Source organism: Chlorocebus sabaeus, chromosome 8 (genome assembly GCF_047675955.1).
Source record: "Chlorocebus sabaeus isolate Y175 chromosome 8, mChlSab1.0.hap1, whole genome shotgun sequence".
In the NCBI taxonomy this organism is placed as follows: domain Eukaryota; kingdom Metazoa; phylum Chordata; class Mammalia; order Primates; family Cercopithecidae; genus Chlorocebus; species Chlorocebus sabaeus.
The window spans coordinates 139,288,317-139,311,132 of record NC_132911.1 but is presented as its reverse complement, the minus strand read 5'-3'; the positions used below and the strand labels follow the sequence as shown (position 1 = coordinate 139,311,132).

The following is a 22,816-nucleotide window of genomic DNA, read 5'->3' as shown; positions in this document are numbered from 1 at the left end:
AGGACAGAGTAGTTTGTAGCTATAGTATGTCTAACTCCTTCATGACATTTTCATTAATTAGTGTATATTTAAGCTAATTAAGGCTTCCTGTTTCCTTATCCAATATCCATGATTGCCATCCAAGGTACTATATGAATTACAAAATATTCAGTATGCTTCTTGAATATACAAATGTATGGCTTTCATCAAATTTGAAGACATACATTTATATATTCAAGAAGCCCACACTTCTCTTCCACAATCATTGACATTGTTGGTTATGTCCCACTGGTGTATGAAATCACACTAAGGTATTTTTATCTGCTATGGAATTTTAGACAAGTTATTTGATATACATCTAATTGTTCTGGACACTTATCTATAAAAGACATTTTGAAAATTAGTTTTTTAAGTGCTGAAATTCCACAGGAGTGTTACTAAGCAGCAACAGCATGAACAATGCTTTAGATGACACTGGTGGAAGAAAGGCAGGGTGGAGGTGACGTGCTAACACGAGAATCCTGTCTTATCGCAAAGTTTTCACTGAGTGCTACAAATAACATTCAGGGCAAGGCTGAACAGCTGGATTGATAACATGGGGATGAGAAGAGAAAAAGCATCTATTAGCGAGAACTTGATAATCAATGACACTTTTTTTAAAAACAGAAAAGTAGATCCAAATTGATAGGAACAGGGCACCACAAACTGGGTGTAAGAGAAGAGCAAAAAGATAAAGCATCCGCACACAGTTTTGAAAGCAGATTAATGGATAGACTATACTACAGTAACTCTTTCTGTTTGGGGTTTTCAGCAGGGTGACCCGGTTCCTGGTCTTGAAACTCAGATATGGAAAAAATCCAGGAAGGCTTTTGTAGTGAGCTGCCACGCTAAGAATGCGTTGAATGAACAAATACCAAAAAAAAAAAAAAAAAAAAGAAAAGATAAAAAAAATAAATATTAAAATAAAGTAAAATAAAAAAACAGTTACTCAGAAACGAATTATTTAGTTCACAGATTAATACAAAGTTTTAAGATGTAATGAAAAAGCATACACTTTGGGTTCCTACACATTAATACTCAAATGTAATTCTGTCATTTGAACTTTAAGCCTCAGTTTTCCTATCTGTAGACTGGAGTTAATAAATAGCTGCGATGTTTACACCCTGGGTATATAAAGTGCCCAGCCGAAAACAGGCATGTAGTAAGTGGTAATTAGTACACAGACTTCTGCTTCTACTCTGTCCTGATACTTTCCTTTTGGCTTTAGTGAAAGATGAGCAAAGGAGACAGAAAGTACAACTCATGTCAGTTCTCATTTTACACATTTAGCAACAGTAATGTCGTCTGATAAGAGTTTGTAAACACATACTAAATTGTTTGGCTTTTGTCTACAAATTTTTTGAGAAGCAGTCAAGTACAGCAGGTAAAACAATGAATTCAGTGGCAGAGGCCTTGACTGCTTAAGCGAGCTCCAGCATTGCTAACTTGGTGACCTGGGAAAATACAGCTGACTTCTGCGGTTCACTCAGATGGAGCAGGACTCATGCTGACTACAGAGTGGGGCCTGCAAGATCCAGTGACAGGGCCTTAGTCTTCCATCAGGGGTCACAGCGAGAAAAACCTGCCTAGAGATCCATTTGAGATCTGTGTCCTGAAGCAATAAGCACCTGAGGGGCAACTGTATCTTTCCTATAACATTCCTAACACATTTGACAATCTTGCTTCATTTCTGTGAGACTGCTTTTCTGAGAGTAAAGTTTAATCATTCTAAGAGGGTTTTCCTTGCCTAAGGTTGCTATGCAAATGAGAAGGCTGACAAAAGGAAAAAGCGAAACAGCCTACAGTTATAGTCTCTCAGAACACAGGGAAGAAACTGTCAGAGCTGATGGAGACTAAAACTTTTGAAGAGATGATGTTGGCAGCTCTTACTCTGAGCCACTCTAGAGACCACCCGAAATGTGGTTCTAGGGCAGCGCATCTCACACGTTCCTGTGCATCCACAGCGCCTGAGGACCTTGTTTTAGGCCAGGCTGGGGTTTACATTCTGCTTTTCTAACAGGCTCTCAAGCGCTGCTGCTGGTTGTCTGCAAACCATCTTTTGATGGGCTGAGTCTTAGATCCAGAAGTTGTAGCCCTTTTATGAAGCAGGTTATTGGTCATTTCTTTTCTTTCTTCTATGTTTCATCCAATCTTCAACGCAAAAAAAAAAAAAAAAAAAAAAAAACTAATTGAGCAACTGCTTCCTTATCCTACATTGCATAGAGTATAAAAGAAATCCAAGGCACTTTACAAGTTACAATTTAAAAAGTTACAAGCTGGTTATTGGTAAAATTGTTGACCAATAAGACAGTGTATAAGGAAGTACATTCTTAAGTCCAAGAGAGCTATTTTTTGTCTCTTTGTATCCAGTGAAGTCTCTGATCAGAGCTCCTTACTTATTTTGAAGCTGTATCACCCACTGTCTTCCAATTCTGATTTTTATCACGCTTTTACTTTTTTCCTTCATTTAAAAACAAAAATCTTTCTCTGTCATTTCTAACTATCGGCTCCATTGCCTTTTGGAACTATGCAGCAAAAATTTCCTTCCTCTCTGGAAACAATGATCCATTTGATAATAGAGAAGTTTAAGAGAGAGAAGTAATTTGCCTACGGTTCTGTTGAGGGACTGATCAAATATCTGTGCTAGGCCGGGCGCGGTGGCTCAAGCCTGTAATCCCAGCACTTTGGGAGGCCGAGATGGGTGGATCACGAGGTCAGATCGAGACCATCCTGGTTAACACGGTGAAACCCCATCTCTACTAAAAAAAAAAAATACAAAAAAATTAGCCGGGCGTGGTGGCAGGCGCCTGTAGTCCCAGCTACTCGGGAGGCTGAGGCAGGAGAATGGCGTGAACCCAGGAGGCGGAGCTTGCAGTGAGCCGAGATAGTGCCACTGCACTCCAGCCTGGGCGACAGAGCGAGACTCCGCCTCAAAAAAAAAAAAAAAAAAAAAATATCTGTGCTACAGGAATTCAGTTTTTAGTGTCAAATTATTTTGAGTAATCAAAAAAGGAATCATGGTACAGTTTGATTCCTTGAAAAGGAAATTTTAAAAATTAAGTAGGATTTGGAAGTGTGTGCTTATTTTTCTATCTCTCTTTTATTGAAGAGGCAACTATGGCTTACAGAGAAGTAACCCCCAAGCTCCCCAAGGTCACATAGTGAGTAAGAGTCAGGGGTGACTCTGGATACTCTGGCTTCCCCAATGCCAGAGTTCCCCCAATCTAATCCCCAGCCTCGAATGCCTCACTTCTTTGCTGCCTCCAAGCCTTTGCACCCTTAACTGGGATGACTTCCCACCAGCACTATCCCATCTGATTTCTTCTGTTTGTTCATATCTGCTCTCCCCCTGCAGAATTACTTGCATCTTTATTTGCATTTTCATGGCACTCTTTTCTTCATGTCTCTGTTCCTCTATTTATACCACTCTGTTATAGTTGTTTGTCTCTGATTTTCCCCTCTTAAACTCTAGACCTACTCAGGTAAATACAATGACTTCCACATCGCTGTAACTTCAATTCTCACAAAAGGGATTTAAGGAAAATCTGTGATATTAATGACCTAGCATCAGAAACAGATGATTTTCAAAGAGGCTTTGAATAAAACTATTAAAACTTCTGAAAAACCAAAGTGTGGTGGGGAAGAGAGAGTCACAGTACATGAACACACTCACTGGATTCCTTTTGCCCTAAACTGTCTTAGCTCATTAGTGGATCTTGTTTAAACTTTAGGAAAAAATAAGTTGGCCAGCTAGGTGTCAACCTGCCTCCCGTTGGCATTGATGTCTACAGCAGGCTCAGAACATTTCTCCAGTTTTATGTTGCACAGGACATGTAAAAGTGCTGGCCGAGCTGTAACTGAGAGAATCTGTGCCTAGTTGCATTTCTTGCCTGTTCATCCCTGGCTAGCATTTCAACTACAAGTTCTTGTCAGAAGTTACCCAGTTTGTAACACTATTTGCCTCTGTTATTATCTTCTCAAAGCCTATGAAAGTGATTTTAAAAGAAACCAAAGATTTTCCCCTTTTTGTCTCCCCTCCATCAGCTCCCATGTGGCTGCTCATTAACACACCATCAGAAAGTGCTTTAATCAAAAGTAATTGAATACTGAAGGCTGATTTCAGTAGAAGGAATTCGGTGGACCTCACAGCAAGGAAAAGCAGAGAAACTCATTTCTATGGTAAGTCCTCCAGTTTTCTGTCTGAGATGTGGGGTACTCATGCCAGATGTGGGGAAATGGGGTACTTAAGCCCAGTTGGGATTAAATGCACAGACTACCCAGTAGGCACAGAGTTGGAAGGAAGGAGAGGAAGGTGACTGGGCAGGAGAATGGCCTGAGCAGTAAACCCAGTAGAGAAACAAGCAATTTAAATAACATTCCAATGGAGTATTTTTTATTTAAAATTTCCATAATTTTATCCAGTTAGGAAATATATTACCATTTTCCTATATCTACTCTTTCCTTAAAAAAACAAAGGACTTTTTAATATTGATTGGTACATTAATATAAATCATACCATACTCTGGTAAAACATTTATGGCCCTAATATTAACTATTCAGTTTTCCTAATAAAACTTCTCATAACTTCATATACTATAGAAGGAAAGTTATGAAGATAACTTCATTTTCAGTTATGAAGATAATCTTTAGCATCTATAATATTCTTAATCAATTTTAAAGATAATATCATATAACACTTTGGTGTTTATGCCTCTAAAAATAAAGAATTTTTTTTTTTTAATGGAAGGCTTTAAACATTCCAAATGGCAGTGGAGTTAAGGACATTTATTTTTATACTATCAAAATAACACAATATTAAATTCCTAAAATGTGTATGCATAAAAGGAAGTTTTGCCAGAATAAGTGCATTCTGCCTTCTAGTCTACATATATATAGATATAAATTCATAATCGACAGATACAGAATTGCCCTGTAAGGCTGCCTTGTAAGAATCACAGATCATTAAAGATTATAGACAAAAACTATCTTTTTAAATAAAATAAGAGGCAGAGAGGTGTTTTTTTTTTCTCTTTCTTTCTTCTTAAAAAATTGTATGGACTTGGATTTGGTGTTAGGAGTAGAAAGACAGTAGGGGCCAGGCGGGGTGAGGGGGAACAGGAAACAAGGTCTTTGCAGCCTGGCACTCTGCACTGAGCAAGGCCTCCTACAGAACATTCACTCCTTCATCCCTCTCTCCACCACAGAACCTGCCCTGGGAGGCTGCTGTGCTGCAGGCCCTGTTGTGGGCAGTGGGAATGTAACGGTAACCAAGATAGGAGTGTCGCCCAGAGACCACGAGGTTCACCTTCTAAGTAGAGTCACATGTTCCACAGTAGGCTAAACATTTTTTTTTTTCTTTCCAGGAAATTACAAGGAAGGAAAGTATAACTTTTCTGTAACTGTTCAGTTTTTGTTATAATTTCAAATTACTAACTCTCAAGTTAGTCTGTATCTTAAGACTATCCAAACTTAGAAAAACTTGTGGTGAATTTGATGTTGCTGTTTAATTTTGGTCCTTACCTAAAGTTTTTTTCCTTAATGATAATTATATAATTATCTTGCCAATCTGCCCAGTAATTTTATAGTAGCCAATTTAACCCTAATTTTTCTATGTATTTTGAATCCTGAAATGTGCATTTCTTTATCTCACGGCCTAGAGTTAATGATTCTAAATCTTCATTTCAGTGTACATCAGAATTACATACAGGTTTGGTATTTCTTAAGTACTGCATTATATTTCAAAAGCTGAAATAATTTATGAATTTCAGAGAACTTCTTTCTAAAATATTCTGTTTGTTAAATGAAACCACTATGAATAAAAACGGTCGAGGCATTATTGCTTTTTTTTTTTTTTTTTTTAAACTACAGGGCTCCTAATGGTGATTGGTTTAGTTTTCCAAACAGTAAACCTCAATTGTCTCATAAAATTTGGAAGACACCATTGTTTAAACAAACTAATATAAACACAAAATTTTTTAAATGTGAGGTTAAAAAAATCTAAGCCCCAGATTTTAACATGGTCCTTCAATATAAACTGATAATGAAAGGCTGCTTTGTAGACAAAACTGGCTATAAAATTTAGGCACCAGTTACAGGGGGAGGCAAGAGCAGAGCACAGGAAAATGATCACTCAAAAGCTGGTCAGCAAATGTATACTGGAAAGGAGAATTCCTAAAAATTCAGATAACCGGTCAATCTTCTTCAACCTCTTAAATTATTGTAAGAAACAGAGGTTTCCATTGATTGTTTCAGAGAGCACGTTTATTACTTTCACTAGTTCTGCAGAATTTTTATATCTGGACTTGACAGCTATGTATATTTGTTTACTTGTCATTTTAATTCTTTTCTCCATGCTTATTCTGTTAGTTCAGAGTTTCTTTTGGGCTTCTTTTTAACACTCTTAACTCCCTGGCAGCCTTTTATAATGCATTCTTCTCTGATGTTTCTTGTCCATTTTAGTCCCATCACTTTTTCTCTTCCAGAAATGTCTTACATTTACTATTTTAATAATTTCCAGTACATTTATAGTTTTTAAAACTTTTTTTTCACTCATTTAGTGGAATTTAGGGAAAAGAAGGGTACATGAATAAGCATCTCTGAAAGTGAGGTTCTTGATTAGCTATTTTTTGAAAAAGTTCTATATTGAAAACCAGTGAGTTACCCTATTTTTTAGAATAAATTCAATTTTAGCAGCCAATCACGCTTAAAGTTTTTATTGTATAACAGTGTTATGGTTTTAGGCTTTGAAATTTTTAAAGAAAATATATAATATCCAGAATGGAGACAGCATAAGGAATTAAAATATTTTAATATTCTTCAAATCAAAGTTGGGTGAGGGAAATGGAAGACGGGAAGCAGCTTCCGTTTGGGGCTCTGGATATGTGTGGCAAGTAAGGCTGTAACCACGTTACACAGGGCATGCTTTGACTACTCAGGGGAAACCTGTAATATTGGCAGTGCTGCCCCCATCTGACTAAAGTGTAGAGAAGGAGCTTTCCTGTGCTACTTAAGTAGTAGTGGTAGTGACATTTGAATTTAGATCTGATTCTAAAGCTCTCTTTTCTATGTGCTACTACTCTTCAGGGGCAAAAAAAGAAAATTTTTAAATTCCAGCAGGTAATAAGCATGCAAATTAAACTGTTAAACATGTATTCAGTCCAAGGCTAAATTCATAGTACTTTGCTCTTAGTGTTATGGGTAATGGGAAGACCACATGGAACATATAACTTGTGGCATTGGGGTGGTGGTGGTAAATGTAATCCTGACATAGAAGCAATTACAGATTTCTTAGATTTTTAAAAACCTGATCTCCACTTATTATTTCAGTGAATATTTATTGAGCACATGCTGAATTTCAATACTGCGCTTGGACCCAACAATACAAAAGGCAGAAGGCACATTCCCCCTCTACTATGAGGCCAAGCTAGTCTGGAGATTAACAGACTTAGTAATTGCACTGCCATATGGTCCTAGTAACAGCAGAGTACAACACGGGGTGGTAGATGCTCAGAAAAGATGTATAGTGCCCAAACTGGAGTTACTCCATACTTTTGGAAATAGTACATTTCAATAATTAAACAGAAGGGAAATATACTAATGAAAATGTCTGATGCAATCTCTCCTCTGAGGGCTTCAGGAAGTGCTTACGCAAGTGTGAACTGACGTGTTTTCCACATCTGAGAACCTCTTTATTCTCTAAATCTAGGATGGAGTTTTACTCAGTTGCACCCAGAGTTTTCTGACCCAAACCATTGTTAACAGTGCTATTAATAATCCCAAGGGAATAGCTTAAACGCTCTTGGCACAGCCGTTAACACAGTTCCTCATCCTCCTGACAAGTGGTCAACTCCAACTACAGTCAGCTGCAATAGGTGTATCCAAGGGCGTTAATATGCAGGCAGTTAATTCAGAGGTGTTCAGGAGTAATTATGCAGTCAATGAAGACTGCCACCACTTGGGGTCCATTAAAGGATCTGTGCTGTTTTATTTAGCAAAAGTAAATGTGACTGTTTCTTCTATTAACTATTTATTGCTCTACCAGCCAAAGCACTGGCTTTGTAATATGCATGTCTGCATTAAGTACAATTGATGATGTACTACTAGGTTTGAATATTCAAACAGACGTTTTTGTTTTTAAAACCATCTCAGCTCACCACAACCTCTGCTTCCTGGGCTTAAGGGATCCTCCCTCCTGAGTAGCTGTGACCTCAGTCTCCTGAAAAGCTGTGACTATAGGCATGTGCCACCACATTCGGCTGATTTTTAAATTTTTTTTTTTTTTGGTAATGATAAGGTTTCACTATATAGCCCACGCAGGTCACAAACTCACGAGCTCAAGTGATCTTCCCACCCTGGCCTCCCCAAGTGCTGGGATTACAGGTCTGAGTCACGGTGCTCACCCAAAATACAACTTTAATAATGAAGGCTTCGTTGTTAATTCCTCTCTATCTCGGCATTTCTTTCATCAACTGATTTATTTCATCCTCTACTGTTTCTAGTTTTATATTCTTGGGAGTCTTGAATTTACTGTGTTTGACTGAATTATGAAGATATTATTATAATACTTTGGCTTTGGCTTATTATAACATTTCAACATTAAAAAATCAAGTAAGTTCCTGCTCTAATGTGAAGAACTTCAACTTTAATGTTACATTTATATTCAGAGAGAATGCCTACTAATAAGAAATTTAGCATATTCAGCAAACATTAGGAATATTATTTTTCAAATATAAAACTATAGAGGAAATGTAGGAGAGCAACAACTCAATTGAGGGAGTTAGATATTAATCTGGACTCCACTAACAACTAACTGCCTAACACTTGAAGATGAATAACTCTACATTTATAGTCTACTTTCATCATCTATAAAATAGAGATAATATTTAGCTTATACATGGCTGTTGTGAGGCATTAGCCACACATACGAAATTTCTGGCACACGTGTTTTCTCAAAACACACAAGGTTCTACTTCTGGTATAATAACATAAGCTCCAACCAAATCAAACCTTGGGCAAAAAACTAAACTTTGGATAAAATACAAAAAGCAATTACTTGAAGTTACTGGGTAATGACTAGGTAGATTCCAAAGGGTTATGACACTTGAAGAAAGGTAACTGAATGAAGTGACTTCTTATGATGTTTCCAATGAGGACAGGCTGCAGGGGTCATGCTGAGCAGCTAAAACTCCAATGGAAAACTCTGAGTCTTTGAACTGGATGAATCACAGGCCAAAGTTTCCAGCAACCACAGCTGCTGGAAAGTGAGGAAGGAAGTGTAGAAGGAAGACAGCCAGAGATAGGGAGCCACGGATAGTATGTATGAACTCTCACCAACTCTCCAGTGACAACTGAACCACGAACGCACAGGGCAGACTGCAAGTATCCCTGAAAAGGACGAAGGAGCTCGTCTGAGATTTTAGCTGCTTACCAAGGGGTACAGTCTGCAGTTGGAGTTCAATCAAGCTATCTGCTTAAACAGTCTAAAAAAATAAAATAAAAGCAACACTGTTTGGAGGAATATAGCAAATTCCAGAGTTTTCAAAGCACGATATTTACTCCAACATAATCAGATTAATTAGTAGACAAGGAATTAAACAAAACTCTCAAAATTTATAACGTATAAAAGTATAACCAGGGATCTCAGTTTTAAAAATCATCCACTTTTCTTCCTTCCCTCTCCTCTTACCTCTTCATTCTTTCCCTCTATATAAACTCCCCTCTGGCAATGCATGCCTATCAAATTATGTTCTTGCTTAAGAAATTCCAGAGGCTAATCTTAGAGCAGGCAGGAAGCCCCTGTGGAATCCTCCCACTCAGCAGGAGTCAAACAATTAGTCCACCGCCACTGGTCTGAAGTCAAGGTGACACCAGCTAGGCCTCCAGGTGGGCGATTACCCACGACAGCCACTGGAACAAGACTCGCAGCCCCTGAACTCTGCAGCACTCCCACAGGTGTCCCACACCACGTTTCCCTTTAAAAACCCCCAGGTAAATTTTAAAATTTAGAATGCTAGTTCATCATCTTCTCAATTTGTTGGGTCTCTAATGACACCTGCTTTTCTTCCCATCAACCCTCACCTCCTGTGTTTGCCTCTTGTGTTTGACTTTTGAGCTATAATAAAAACTATTAAAAATCAAATGAAAATTTTATATCTGAAAATATAAAAGATCTGAAATGAAAATATCATTGGATTGGCTTCAAAATACAAAGGAAGGAGGCAGTGAACTTTGAGGCTAGGTCAAGACATAGACCAGTCTGGAAAACAGACAAAAAAATAACGAAAAATGAGCAGAGACTCAGCCTGTAGGACAACATCATAAAGACACTTTCCCGAAGTTTCTCAGTGCACAATGTCCTTAGTGTTTCAGTAATTTTTTCATGATATTTACCCCAGGCCAAACCAATAAGGAACAAATTTGGTAATTAAATTGTGAGTACCAAACAACTTACACATTTATTTCTCAACATTGCAGCTGTTTGAAAAATAACACATATTTTACAATATGTATTATAATTGAAAGGAAATATTTTATTTCATTATTAAATAACAGCAATTATTATGCATATTGGGTGCTACGTAACTTCGTAACTTCTCAAACCATGGGATCAGATGGGACACTGCCACTCTCATTTCTTGACCACACTGACTTTCAGAAAATGTTTGTTGTTTATCACAGCAGCCGGTAAAGTACCAGCGTCACAAAGATGTGACATCATGAAAATCAGTGACATATGATCGAACGCTGAAAAGAAACTATAAAGGATTATCTTAAGCTGACAGTTCCCATAGTGTGGAAACAGGGAAAGGGGCAAGTAAAATATCTGAAGAAACAGTAGCTGAAAATTTCCCCAATTTGATGAAAACTGATAAACGACCCTGGGTGACTTGGTTAGTCTAATGTTCTCACTTAACACAAAACCACTACATTAAGCACCAGTATCTGTGAACACGCACTTACTACTTAGAAAGAGGGCACAATCTCCTTTGTTCAAGTTTCTTCTTGCTGCTTCTGGTATCAAATGTGGGGACACTGGACTGCTCCTACGTGGAAGAAAGGGCCAGAACAGCCAGAGCAAAGGCCAATGGAAAAGCAGCACAGAAGCCACCGAGTGTTAAGAGAGGAACAGAAAGCAGCATCCTGGAGGGCTCACAACTGTTGAGTCAGACAAAACCAGTACCTTGACATACCCAGTCCTGCGGCAAATAAGATCAGCATTAGCAAAAGAATATTTCCCGTGGTCAACACTTGATCAGAAAGAGGCTAAAGAATGTGCTATAGCACTTTATTCACATTATTGTTTACTGAGCAATTACCATATGCAAGGTACTAGGGACACATTGGCCTTTATGGATTTGTATTACCCATAAGGAATAACAATGACAAAGTGAATAAATAAGGTAAATCGGCTTGACCAATGATATGACGCCACCAGGACAGGGAGTTCTGAGCCAGCTTCTGGCTGAAAGGATGGCCCCTTCACACTGAGCGCTCGGCAAGGGCTTCTCTGACCAGGAGCCCGTGTAGGCTGAGGATGCAATGCTGAGAGGGAGGCGGCCAGACACCTGGAGACAAAGCCTCCAAGGAGACGGAGAGTAAATGTGAAGGATCTGGGAAAGAAATGAGCTTGGGCTATTTAAGGAGCAAAAGAAAGGAGACCAGTAAGGCTGGAGTTAAGACAAAGGAAAAGTAGAATAAGATAAGAGTCAGAAAGGGGAGGAGAGTGCCAAGTGCTAGATCAGGTAAGTGCATGTGAGGAAGTGTGGATTCTTTTCTAACTGGAAAGGAGTCAGTGAAGGATTTTAAGGATGGAAAACATAAGATTACATTTAATTTGAAAAAGTCATTGGGACTGAAAATGGAAGAGTAGTGTGGATTAGACTAGGAAGGACGGCAGAGATGATTAAAGAAAAAAATGACTTGAGGTTTAAAGGCAAAATAAAAATGACTTACTAAGGAACTGAACATGGCAAAAAGGAATGCCATTAAAGATATCACATCATATGAAGGCCAATTTATGGCTATTCATTGGAGATTTTTCTCACAAGTCTTAAGTAGAAATTCGTAGGCTCCAACAAGTATGTTTTTCTTTTGTATGTATTGTGACTGGTTTTGGACATTTAGACACTGGATTCTGTAGCCATATTTCCCTCATCTTTAGCCACAAGGCAGCTCAGAGTATAATTTCAAGACCAATTCTGCCAACACTATGGAATGTTGTAATACGTACGTTTTTGTATACTGACCTTACCCTTGGGTTTTTGTAATTTTCTACCCTAATTTGCTCATCAATTTATTTTTACCTTAGTTTTATTCTGTGGACTATATTAGTTTGGCATTAGTTACCACCTATCGTTAGTTACCGCATGTGATTTCATGAAAAAAAGGAGTAAACAAATACAGTCGCTCAGCTATGAGGATACCTTCTAAGGAACAGCTCCTTAGGTGATCTCATCATTGTACACACATCACAGACTGCACTTACACAAACCTAGGTGGCATAACCTACTCCATGCCTAGGCTATATGATACAGCCTACTGCTCCTTGGCTACAGACTTGTTCAGCATGTTATTATACTGAATACTGTCTGTGACTACAACACAGTGATAGGTGTTTGTGTATCTGCACATATCTAAACACAGAAAAGGTACAGTGGAGACACAATAAAAGATGGAGACATGACAATATAAAAGATGGAGAATGGTACACCTAGATAGGGCACTTACCATGAGTGGAACCTGCAGGACTGGAAGTCGTTCTGGGTGAGTCAGTGAGTGAGTGACAAGTGAATGTGAAGGCCTAGAACACTACTGTAGACTTTATAAACATTATAAACTTAGACTATACGAAATTTATTTTTAAAATGTTTTCCTTTCTTCAATAATAAATTACGCTTAGCTTACTGTATTTTTTTAAATTTGTCACCTTTAATTTTTCTTTTAACTTTTTGCCTCTTTTCTAGCAACACTTGGCTTAAAACACAAACACTGTGAATCAGTACAAAAATATTTTCTTTATATCTTTATTCTATCAGTATTCTCTTAACTTCTTTTTTTATTATTTTTAAGCTGTTTTTGTATGCAATTAAGATACAAACACACATTAGCCCATAGCCTAGGACTATACAGAATCAAGATCATCACCGTCACTAGGCAATGGGGACTTTTCAGTTCTATTATAATCTTATGGGACCACTGTTACATATTCAGTCCATCCTTGACCAAAAACGTCATTTCGTGGTGCATGACTATTTAAGTCTTTTCATCTTGTATTAAAAGTGTGATCATGAGCCATAATGAAAACACAACAAAAGTGCTAGAATGAAAATTATCTGGGAGAATTACAGTAAGGGAATGGGGAAAAAAAAACAACTTATTATTTATTCTGGATCAAAACACAAGGGAAGGACCAATCACAGAGGAGAGGTTTGGATTATGAAAGCAGGGGGCCTGGATTCCACCCGGCTCTACCTATCACTAGCTGCATGACTTTGGGCAAAGAATTTACCTCCCTGGTCTCACTGTCCTCATTTTTAAAATGGTGATGTTAACAAAACAGTGCCCACCTCGTCGGACTGTGATGAGGCATAACTTAGTTGATATCTGTAAAGTGCTTAGAAAAGTACTCAATCAATAGTAGCAGCAATATAAGTGTTTGTTAAAATGAGTTTCAATTTGGACTTGAAGGTAATAATGATTTTAAAAAGGCAAGGCAGAGAAACAAGTGAGCAAAGATATAGAAAAATACAAGCATCAACTTTATGAAACAAAGCTTCTACCCTTTGTTTCATAAAGGGTAGGTTGTTAAATGTACAGGGTTGGTTAAATGCACAGGAATATGGCAAAATAATCAGTAAAGACTAAACTGTAGAAAAGATTTGAGGAAAAAATGTACGAGAAGGCTTTGAATTCCTGCTGTATGAATATAAACATTGTACTGTAGAAACAAGGTGTTTAAAGGATTTGGGACCGAGGAAGACCATAATCACATGAAGGAAAGAAAGTGGGTTGTGTGTTCAGTGCCCTGCTGGTGCCTAGCATATGAGCTGCTTATGATTTCAAGTACACAGGTGGTAACCATAAGTACACAAACAAAGGCATTTAACTCTGACACTGAACCAGCCATTACTCCACCACGAACTGAAACCAGGGTCTAAAATTTGAACTTAAAAATAATGCTATCACAGAATATTAACCATCAAGACATTAAAACAGCATTAAATGACAAGCAATGCATATACTGTAATCACGAGGGATGGGTTTTCATCTGTGCAGATGGAGGTATCTGTCCAGGTATTGCATTCAAAATAAACAAAAAAACTGCTTCTGTCTTCCTCATCTGTTCGTAACATTTTCAACAACTTAATTTAGAAACTGACAACTGAATTATAAATCATATTCAGTAAAAATGGCAGATCTAGTGTAAGGAATGCAATACCCCCTAAACAACAGCAGTGGGTATGTTCGATTCTCCACACTCTATTCTGGAGGGGATATTCATTCTGTGCTGGTATTCTGCAAAAAGGTATATGTAAGAGTAATTTAATCCTAAGTGAAATATCACTGGGTTAATTTTATTACATACACACATATATAAAGATATGTATATATATAAAATAAATGTTGTAACATGCACTTTTCTGTGTACTAATCTTACTTGTATAAAAGTTATATACAACAGCCACAGGAAACTAATATGCCAGGTAAATAATTTCTTATGATGAATACTACATATAGTGTTCATATATATATGTATATATATCACTAAAAATAAAGTGTGTATATATATATACACAGAGATATCTTTTTATCTACATTTCACTAAGAAGACTGGAATGCTGACATATAAATGTCATTTCTGGGAGACTTCTGTTTCTCTTTTTAGCTTATTTTTATTTTTGTAGAGATGGGGTCTGGCTATGTTGCCCAGGCTGCTCTTAAACTCCTGTCATCAATCAATCCTCTGGCCTTGGCCTCCCAAAGCACTGGGATCACAGGCATGAGCCACTGTGCCTGGTCTGTTTCTCTTTTTACTTATCTATATGTATTTTCTGTTCACTTTTTGGGTGAGATTTGAGGACAGATGCTTCAGTCTCTATTATTTCAAAGAGCTAAGAGACAATGCCTTGATTGGGAGGTTTGCTACCTGCTATGGCACCAATAATGCACCTGGCCACTATGAACCATACTATTTACCCGCATCTACAAATAAACAAACAAACATAAACCAGTAATGTAGTAAGTTTGGAGACTTTCAGAAGAGTTTTAAAAATGTATTTTGTTGGCCGGGCATGGTGCGTCACGCCTGTAATCCCAGCACTTTGGGAGGCCGAGGCAGGCAGATCACGAGGTCAGGAGTTAGAGACCAGCCTGGCCAACACAGTGAAACCCCGTCTCTACTAAAAATACAAAAAAAAAAAAAAAAAAAAAAAAAAATAGCCAGGAGTGGTGGCAGATGCCTGTAATCCCAGCTGCTCGGGAGGCTGAGGCAGGATAATTACTTGAACCCAGGAGGCAGAGGTTGCAGTGAGCCAAGATAGTGCCACTGCACTCCAGCCTGGGTGACAGGGCAACACTCCATCTCAAAAAATAAATAAATAAACAAAATAAAATAAAATATATTTTGTTGTATCTGGCTTGTAAATGTACAAGCTCCCATCACAACAAAGATAAAACTACCTAGACTACTAGGCCACTCAAAATTATCCTGTCCTAATCCCAGGAACCTTATCTAGAAAAAAAAATTTCTAAATAAGGTTACCTTATCTAGTTACGTTACCTTATCTAGAAAAATAAATTTTACAGATGTGATTTAGATCTTGAGATGGGATTACCCTGGTGTGCTCTAAATATAATCACATGTCTCCTTGTAAAAGGCAGGCAGAAGGAGATTATAGATATAAGAGGAGAAGGCTGTGTGAGGATGGAGAGGCTAAAGCGATGTGCCTACAAATCAAGGAATGTTGTAGTCATCAGAAACTGGAAGAGACAAGGAAAGGAATCTCCCCTAGAGCCTCCAGAGGGAGAACGATTTTGCCAACACCTTGACTTTGGCCTAGTGACAGTGATTTTGGCATCTGGCCTCCAAAACGATCAGAGACTACATTTCTATCACTTTCAGCCAAGAAAAATCTGTGGTAATTTGTCACAGCAGCCACATGAAACTAATGGAGCAGGTAAGTAAGTTCTTAAGATTTCAAGTAAATTCAATGGTATAAAAACTAGAAATGAAAGAGATTTCCCATTTACTGAGTACCTACATAAATTATCTCATAAAATCATCAGTAGCAACCCTATTACTATCAGCTCTTTTAATTAGTAGAGATCATACCCATACCTATGTTTCTTGCATAACTGCTCTGACATTGCTCTGATCAGCAATGCAAATTGAGGAAGTGACTTTTATTCTCCCAAATAAACTTAGAGATGTACAAGAATGCTATTTTCAATTATTTCATGCAGAATTCTATCTAAAATAAAAATTTATCCATAGTCATTAGTTTAATTGAAAAATCTGCATTACTTCTTTCTACTGACTTCAAAGATTGAAAAATTAAAAATAATTCTCAATTAAATTTGAGATAGTCATGTCAGATTTATGATTTCTTTAAAACATTTTTCCCATTAACATTAATCACCAATCCAAGGACAGAAAGAAAAAAGGTGTGTGCCTAGACCAGCTCAGGAATTTACAGATACCACAGAGCATTTAGAGTGAATAAAATGGCAACAAGCATGTGGACACGGACTTGGTGTCTGACACTGTGCTTAGGATTGGTGATGTGGCAATGAAGTAGCCTGATGGTTTACTCAATGGCAAAACACAAGTGACTACTGGCCCAATCTTCGTATCAATGCCATTACTTACATAAAAAACAAGTCTCATTTAAAAAAATTATTATAGTGAATAATAATATTCACCTAGAATCATCAGATAATAAGTGTCACAGGTTATATTTAAGCCCAGGAACATCTCACTCCAAAGTAAATCCCCTTAATATGACATCACATTGTTTGACTATAGACTTAAAAAGTTATGATTATGATTTTTAAAGTGATGGGGGTCTCACCACATTGCCCATGTTGGAGTGCAGCAGCTATTCACAGGCACCATCATAGCATACCATGGCCTTGAACTCCCGGCCTCAGATTCCCGAGTAGCTGGGACTACAGGCGTGTGCCACTATGCCCACATGAATACAAGTTTTGTTCAGATAGAACTGTTTTTGGCTACTAATAAAGAAAATATTAAAACTGCTGCAACGGTATGTTAACCTAAAAAAAAATTACACTTACCTGGTTATTGCTGGGGCTGGTACACCTCTTGTACGCAAGGTGGGTTTCCCTCGAACCACTGGAACATCTGCATTTTCTGAACCACCATTCAAATATGTTAATTCCTGGAGCTGTGCTTGCCTGATCTCATCATTATAGTCCTACACAAAAGACAGAAGATAGCAAAATTAACTTCACATTAGAAATACAAAAATATTTAGAACAAAAAGCAAGTAATTCTTAACAGAAAAAAAGGGTTAGGAAAATAGTTGAATCAATTTACAAAACAGTAAAATAAAAATTTGCTAAAATAAAAATGTGATAATAAATTTTTGTAAAAAAGGAAGAAAAAAAACTATAGCATTTTTTCCTCAAGCTAAAATTTTCTATAATCAGCCACTAACCTTTCTCTGGGCATACTTTGCAACTGAGACATTTATAATAAAATTAAAATATCATAAAACTGATATATGGGTGTTGTTATTTGCAACTCAATTCAACTAGCAGGTATTGATTACCTATAATGAACCAAGTAACAGAGAAACAAAGAGGAATTAAGCAATAGCCCAGCACCCAGGGACTTCAATCTAGCAAAGAGGAAGGATATATATACGTACAACAGGATAGCCTTCATGTACTTAAGAACCACAGGGACACAGGCTTTTCGCACATTTCCAATAGAAAATTATACAAGTTGTGAAATTCAACATTTTCAGAATTGAACACATAATCTTATTCCTGAAAATTTGCTCTTCTCCTTTCATCTTACATTATCATCCAAAGATTCAACTAAGAAACTCTAGGGGTCATCCTTGATTTCTCCTGCTTCCTTAGCACCCTGAACTCCATTCAACAATCATCAACTAAGACATGGGTAAATGTAAGCGTAATCTATTTTACAAAAAAGGGAAAGTTCAGGTCTAAAGGATCAAAAAGGAAATGGTAAGTTCATTACAAGAAGTGCTGCCTCAGGATGAGAACTAAAGGGCTAATATCCAAAATCTACAAAGAACTTAAACAAACTTACAAGAAAAAAGCGAACAACCCCATCAAAAAATGGGCAAAGGATATGAACAGACACTTCTCAGAAGTCCTAATTTCATGGGATTTATTAACAGTAAAGCCACTACTGTCAGAAACAGTGGTTTGGGTGAAAGGTAGAGATGGAATCCGTTTCAGTGGAATAAATAATAAACAGCAGTAAGCCAGAGAAAGTCAAGGCAGGCAGCTTCTTCCAGCTGTATGGGCACAATGAAAATGAGAGAGAAGATCATAGTTTTCAGGGAGGAGCAGAGGATTTTAAGACAGAAGAAACATGAGCAAATAAGAGTGTAAATAGAAGATTTAGAGGAGACAGATTCCTGAATTATTTATTATTTAGAATTAAAAACCTGAAAGAAATTCAGGAAATTTATTTTTAAAATACTACCTCTTTTCAAAAGCAGAATGCAAAAAAAATGGCTTGAAACTTGTAGTAGAAGGCATTCTAGAATTAAAAAAAATATGAACACCAGTCAAAAAGAAAGTTAAAATCATAATCAGCTAACACTTGCAAAGCAGGAAGAAGAGAAGGCAAATGACGACCAATACAAGTCACTGTGATTGACAGGGAAAATTAAGAATGGAGTCAATACTTTATTGTAAATATAAATTACTTCCCTGACTTATTTCAGGTATTGTGACCTCAGCGGAAGCATCTGGTTCTTTCCATCATTATTTCAACCTCTCTAAAATAAGCCTATTAGTATGTTACCAGCCATTTTACTGAAAATGTGTGAAGATTAACACATACTTTGTAAAGTACATTCTAAATAAGTGATTTGTAAAGCTCTAAATATAATGTGCTATATAAATGGTAAATATTTGACCTGCTGAAAAGTTAGGAGGTGTAATACTAAACTGTATGAAGTTAAAAATAGATTCATGCAAAAAGAACACAGTCGAAGCCCTATTCAGAAACAACATTAAAAAATATTGTTCTAAGTAAGGTTAGGTGATTATAACAGTATCACAAAAACTATAACGTCCATTTAAAATACCATCTTTGAAAAACTACATTTAAGAAATATGGAATTTGAATCAATCACATCTGAGGTTAAGCCTAAATTTAACCAACTGAACTTAACAGCTATGTGATTTTAGACAATTTTTTTAAATTCTAGGTGACTGTTTCTCCTGGTGTCAAATGGACCCTGCTGATATTACCATTATAGTTAGAATTTTCTTGGTCTTTGAAAAAATGCTTTTAAATTAGTAGAGAATGCAAATCATTCATAGTAGCTTACAGACTAACTTATTTTTGTAATTTTGCATTTTAAATTATCATTTTTAACTCCCCATCTGAAAAGTGAAACTATTACAACATTAACACCATCATGAATTGTAAAGAGCGGAAAAGCCATTAAAATTTTGATTAAATATGTGTAAGCAGGACTTGACTATCCAGTGAGCTTAGAATCTATTCAAATATATGTTAGCCTGAAGAACGGAGAAAAAGTTTTTAAATGAAATGATTAAAAGTAACTCATAGAAATTCAGTGGGTTCTCTGTTAGGAATTTACTCTTCAGATATATTTGCCAAAATATGCCAACAGTTATGTCCAAGGTTAATCCTAGGATCACTGTTTGTATTGTGATCTATAAGAAGTAACCTCAGTGTTCATTATTTGAGGGCCAATTAAATAAACTCTGGAACATGCATATAACAAAATATTATGCAGACATTAAAAAGAATGAAATAAAACTGCATATGCTCATAGGAACAAGGTCCAAAATCACCTAAGTTAAAAACAAAAGGTACTAATAGGACATGCCACTTCTGGTACAGCTCAGGGAGGAGCTCAGCAAAGCCTCTCCCACAAAAAGCAAAATAAAAACTGAGGAAATGGTTCAAAGTAACCATTTTAGGAGTTGAAAACTGACTAAAGGTATACAGTAAACTGAAAATACAATGTATTTATTCATTAAAAAGTGCTACATTTCAAGTAAGAAGAATGAGTCTGGCCTGCTTGCCAAACGATGCACCTAGTATTGCCGTCTTGGGTGGCGTCAAGAAACTGACCATCAGGCTAGCCAGAAATTGGACAGAGATTCAGGAAATGAGACAGTCTTGAAAAGCTCGCCACACTCCTCTGGCCGGATGGAAGGTTATGTGCATGGACAGCAAGAAGAGAATGAGGCAAAGCTCTCCATACAACCTTTCCTGAAGGCGAGTACACATATATGCAGGGGAGACAGGAGGAATCCCAGAGCAACAGAAAAGCCAGGGTGGACATGACGAGAGTCTTCTTGGATCCACTCCCCTATGTACACGCACAGCTCCATCATTAGAGGTTGGAAACCTCACTAACACAGTTGTGTGAACACGAGCTCCCGTTGGCTGTCCACTAAGCAGTGCTGACACAGACAACATCCCTAGCAGGCCAGGTTTAAAAATAAAAGCAACAAAACAAAACAAAACAACAATAACAAAACACATTAACAGAGATATTATTAGCTGTAACTATGAGGAAGACAGGCTGCAAATTTTTTCCAACTAAATTATTAAGGAAATAGAAGACAAAAAAAAAAAAAAAAAAAAAAAAAACTGTCTGCAACAAAAACCCCTCTGGGAAGAAAACAAATCAGATTACAGGTTTGCTATAATATGTTATTGAAAATATAGACTTTTCAGCAAAAAACTAAGAAACATGCAAAGAAACAGGAAAACGTGACCCATACTCAGGGGGAGAAAAGCAGTACAAAGAAACTGTATTGGAGAGGGCCCAGATGTTGGACTTGCAACACAAGAAAATTTAAAAAGCATATTACCCGCAATGAAAAATTCACTAGAGGAGTTCAATAACAGCTATGAGTTGGCAGAAGAATTAGTTAACTTGAAGACTGGTCCATTAAAATTATCCAGAGTGAGGTACATGGAGAAAAAAGGATGAAAAATCTTGAATGTCAGAAATCCATGAGACACCAGCATGTGTATCAACATACATGTAACTATAATTAGGGGGTGTGGTGGGGGGTAGAAAGGCAGAAAAAGTTTAAATAGCTGAAAACTTTCCACATTTAATGAAAAACATAAACCCATAGATGCACAAAGCTTAGCCAACAAATAGGATAAACGTGTGCATCACACCCAAATTGCTGACAACCAGAGGCAGAAAAAAATCTTGACAGCAGCAAGAGAAAAACAACAGATTATACACAGGAGAACAGTAAAATGATTAATGACTCTTCTCATCAAAAATAACAGAGGTCAGAAGGTAGCAAAGCAGCATATTCAAAGTGCTGGAGAAACAAAAAACAAAAACTATCAATCAATAATTATATTATCTATTTTTTTTGGATGTAGGTGAAATAAAGACATTCCCAAAAAAACAAAAGACTTTTTGCTAGCAGACCTAGGTTACAGGAAAGTCTAAAGAAAAACCTTCAGGCTGAAAAGAAATAACACCATATGGCAACTCTATCCACAGGAAGAAATGAAGGGCACCCAAAATAGTGTAAGTTACTATAAAAGACTCCAGAAAAATACTGTGCTACAAACTAATGTCCCTCATAATTACAGATGCAAAAATCCTTAACAAACTATTAGTAAACCGTATCTAGCAACACATAAAGAATACTACATGCTATGACCAAGTGGGAATTATCCTTGGAATGCAAATGTGGCTTCACATCTGAAATCAACTAACGTAATACACTATTATTCACAAAATAAAGGAGAATAAAACCACACAATCATCTCAGGAGGAAAAAGATTTGCAAAATTCAATACCCATATTTATACATTTGTTCAGGATAAAAACTCTCAACAATTAGAAATATCAGAGAACTTCCTCAACATGACAAAGAGCAGCAATAAAAAAACCTACAGCCAACGGTGAAAGGCTGAATGCTTTCCCCCCTAGTTTTAGAAACAACACTGCACTGATGGTTCTAGTCAGTGTGATAAGGAACGGAATGGAGTGGAATGGAATAGAAGAGAATAACAACATTACATTAAAAAAAATTAAAGGCATCCATATTGAAAGGAGCTAGTTCAGCTGTCTTTATTCACAGATGACATGCTCCTGTATTCCACTAATTAGGATTCCACTTAATCATTGTAATGATTCTATTTAAAAACACCACACTGTAACTAATAAACACGGCAAGATCACAATATACAAAATCAATATACAGAACTCAGGTGTATTTCTATACACTAGTTAACGATCTGAAAATGAAATTTTAAAAATTGCACTCACAATAGTATCAAAAAGTATACAATATTTACAAATCAATTTTGCAAAAGGAAAGGAAAAGGCTGATACCCTGAAAACGATAAAACACTATTGAGAAAAATTTTGTAATATCTTTTTTAAAAGTGAAGAAACATTTCATGTTCCTGGATTGGAAAACTCAAAATTGTTAAGATGAAAATTATCCCCAAACTGATCTATAGATTCAATATAATATGTATCAAATCCTAGCCAGCTTTTTTTTTTTTTAACAGAAATTAAGAAGCTGATCCTAAAACATATATAAA

At 36.8% G+C, this 22,816-nt stretch overlaps 1 protein-coding gene across 4 annotated transcripts in view; it reads right to left on the bottom strand.

Moving 5' to 3' along the window:
• The window catches only part of KHDRBS3 (KH RNA binding domain containing, signal transduction associated 3), a 201,190-nt gene that overhangs the window by 81,772 nt on the left and 96,602 nt on the right, over positions 1 to 22,816 (bottom strand). For all 4 annotated transcript variants that reach the window (XM_073018369.1, XM_008001602.3, XM_073018370.1 and 1 more), the window contains exon 5: positions 17,314 to 17,453. In XM_073018369.1, coding sequence (XP_072874470.1) covers positions 17,314 to 17,453 — 140 coding nt within the window. The remainder of the gene's footprint in view (positions 1 to 17,313; positions 17,454 to 22,816) is intronic.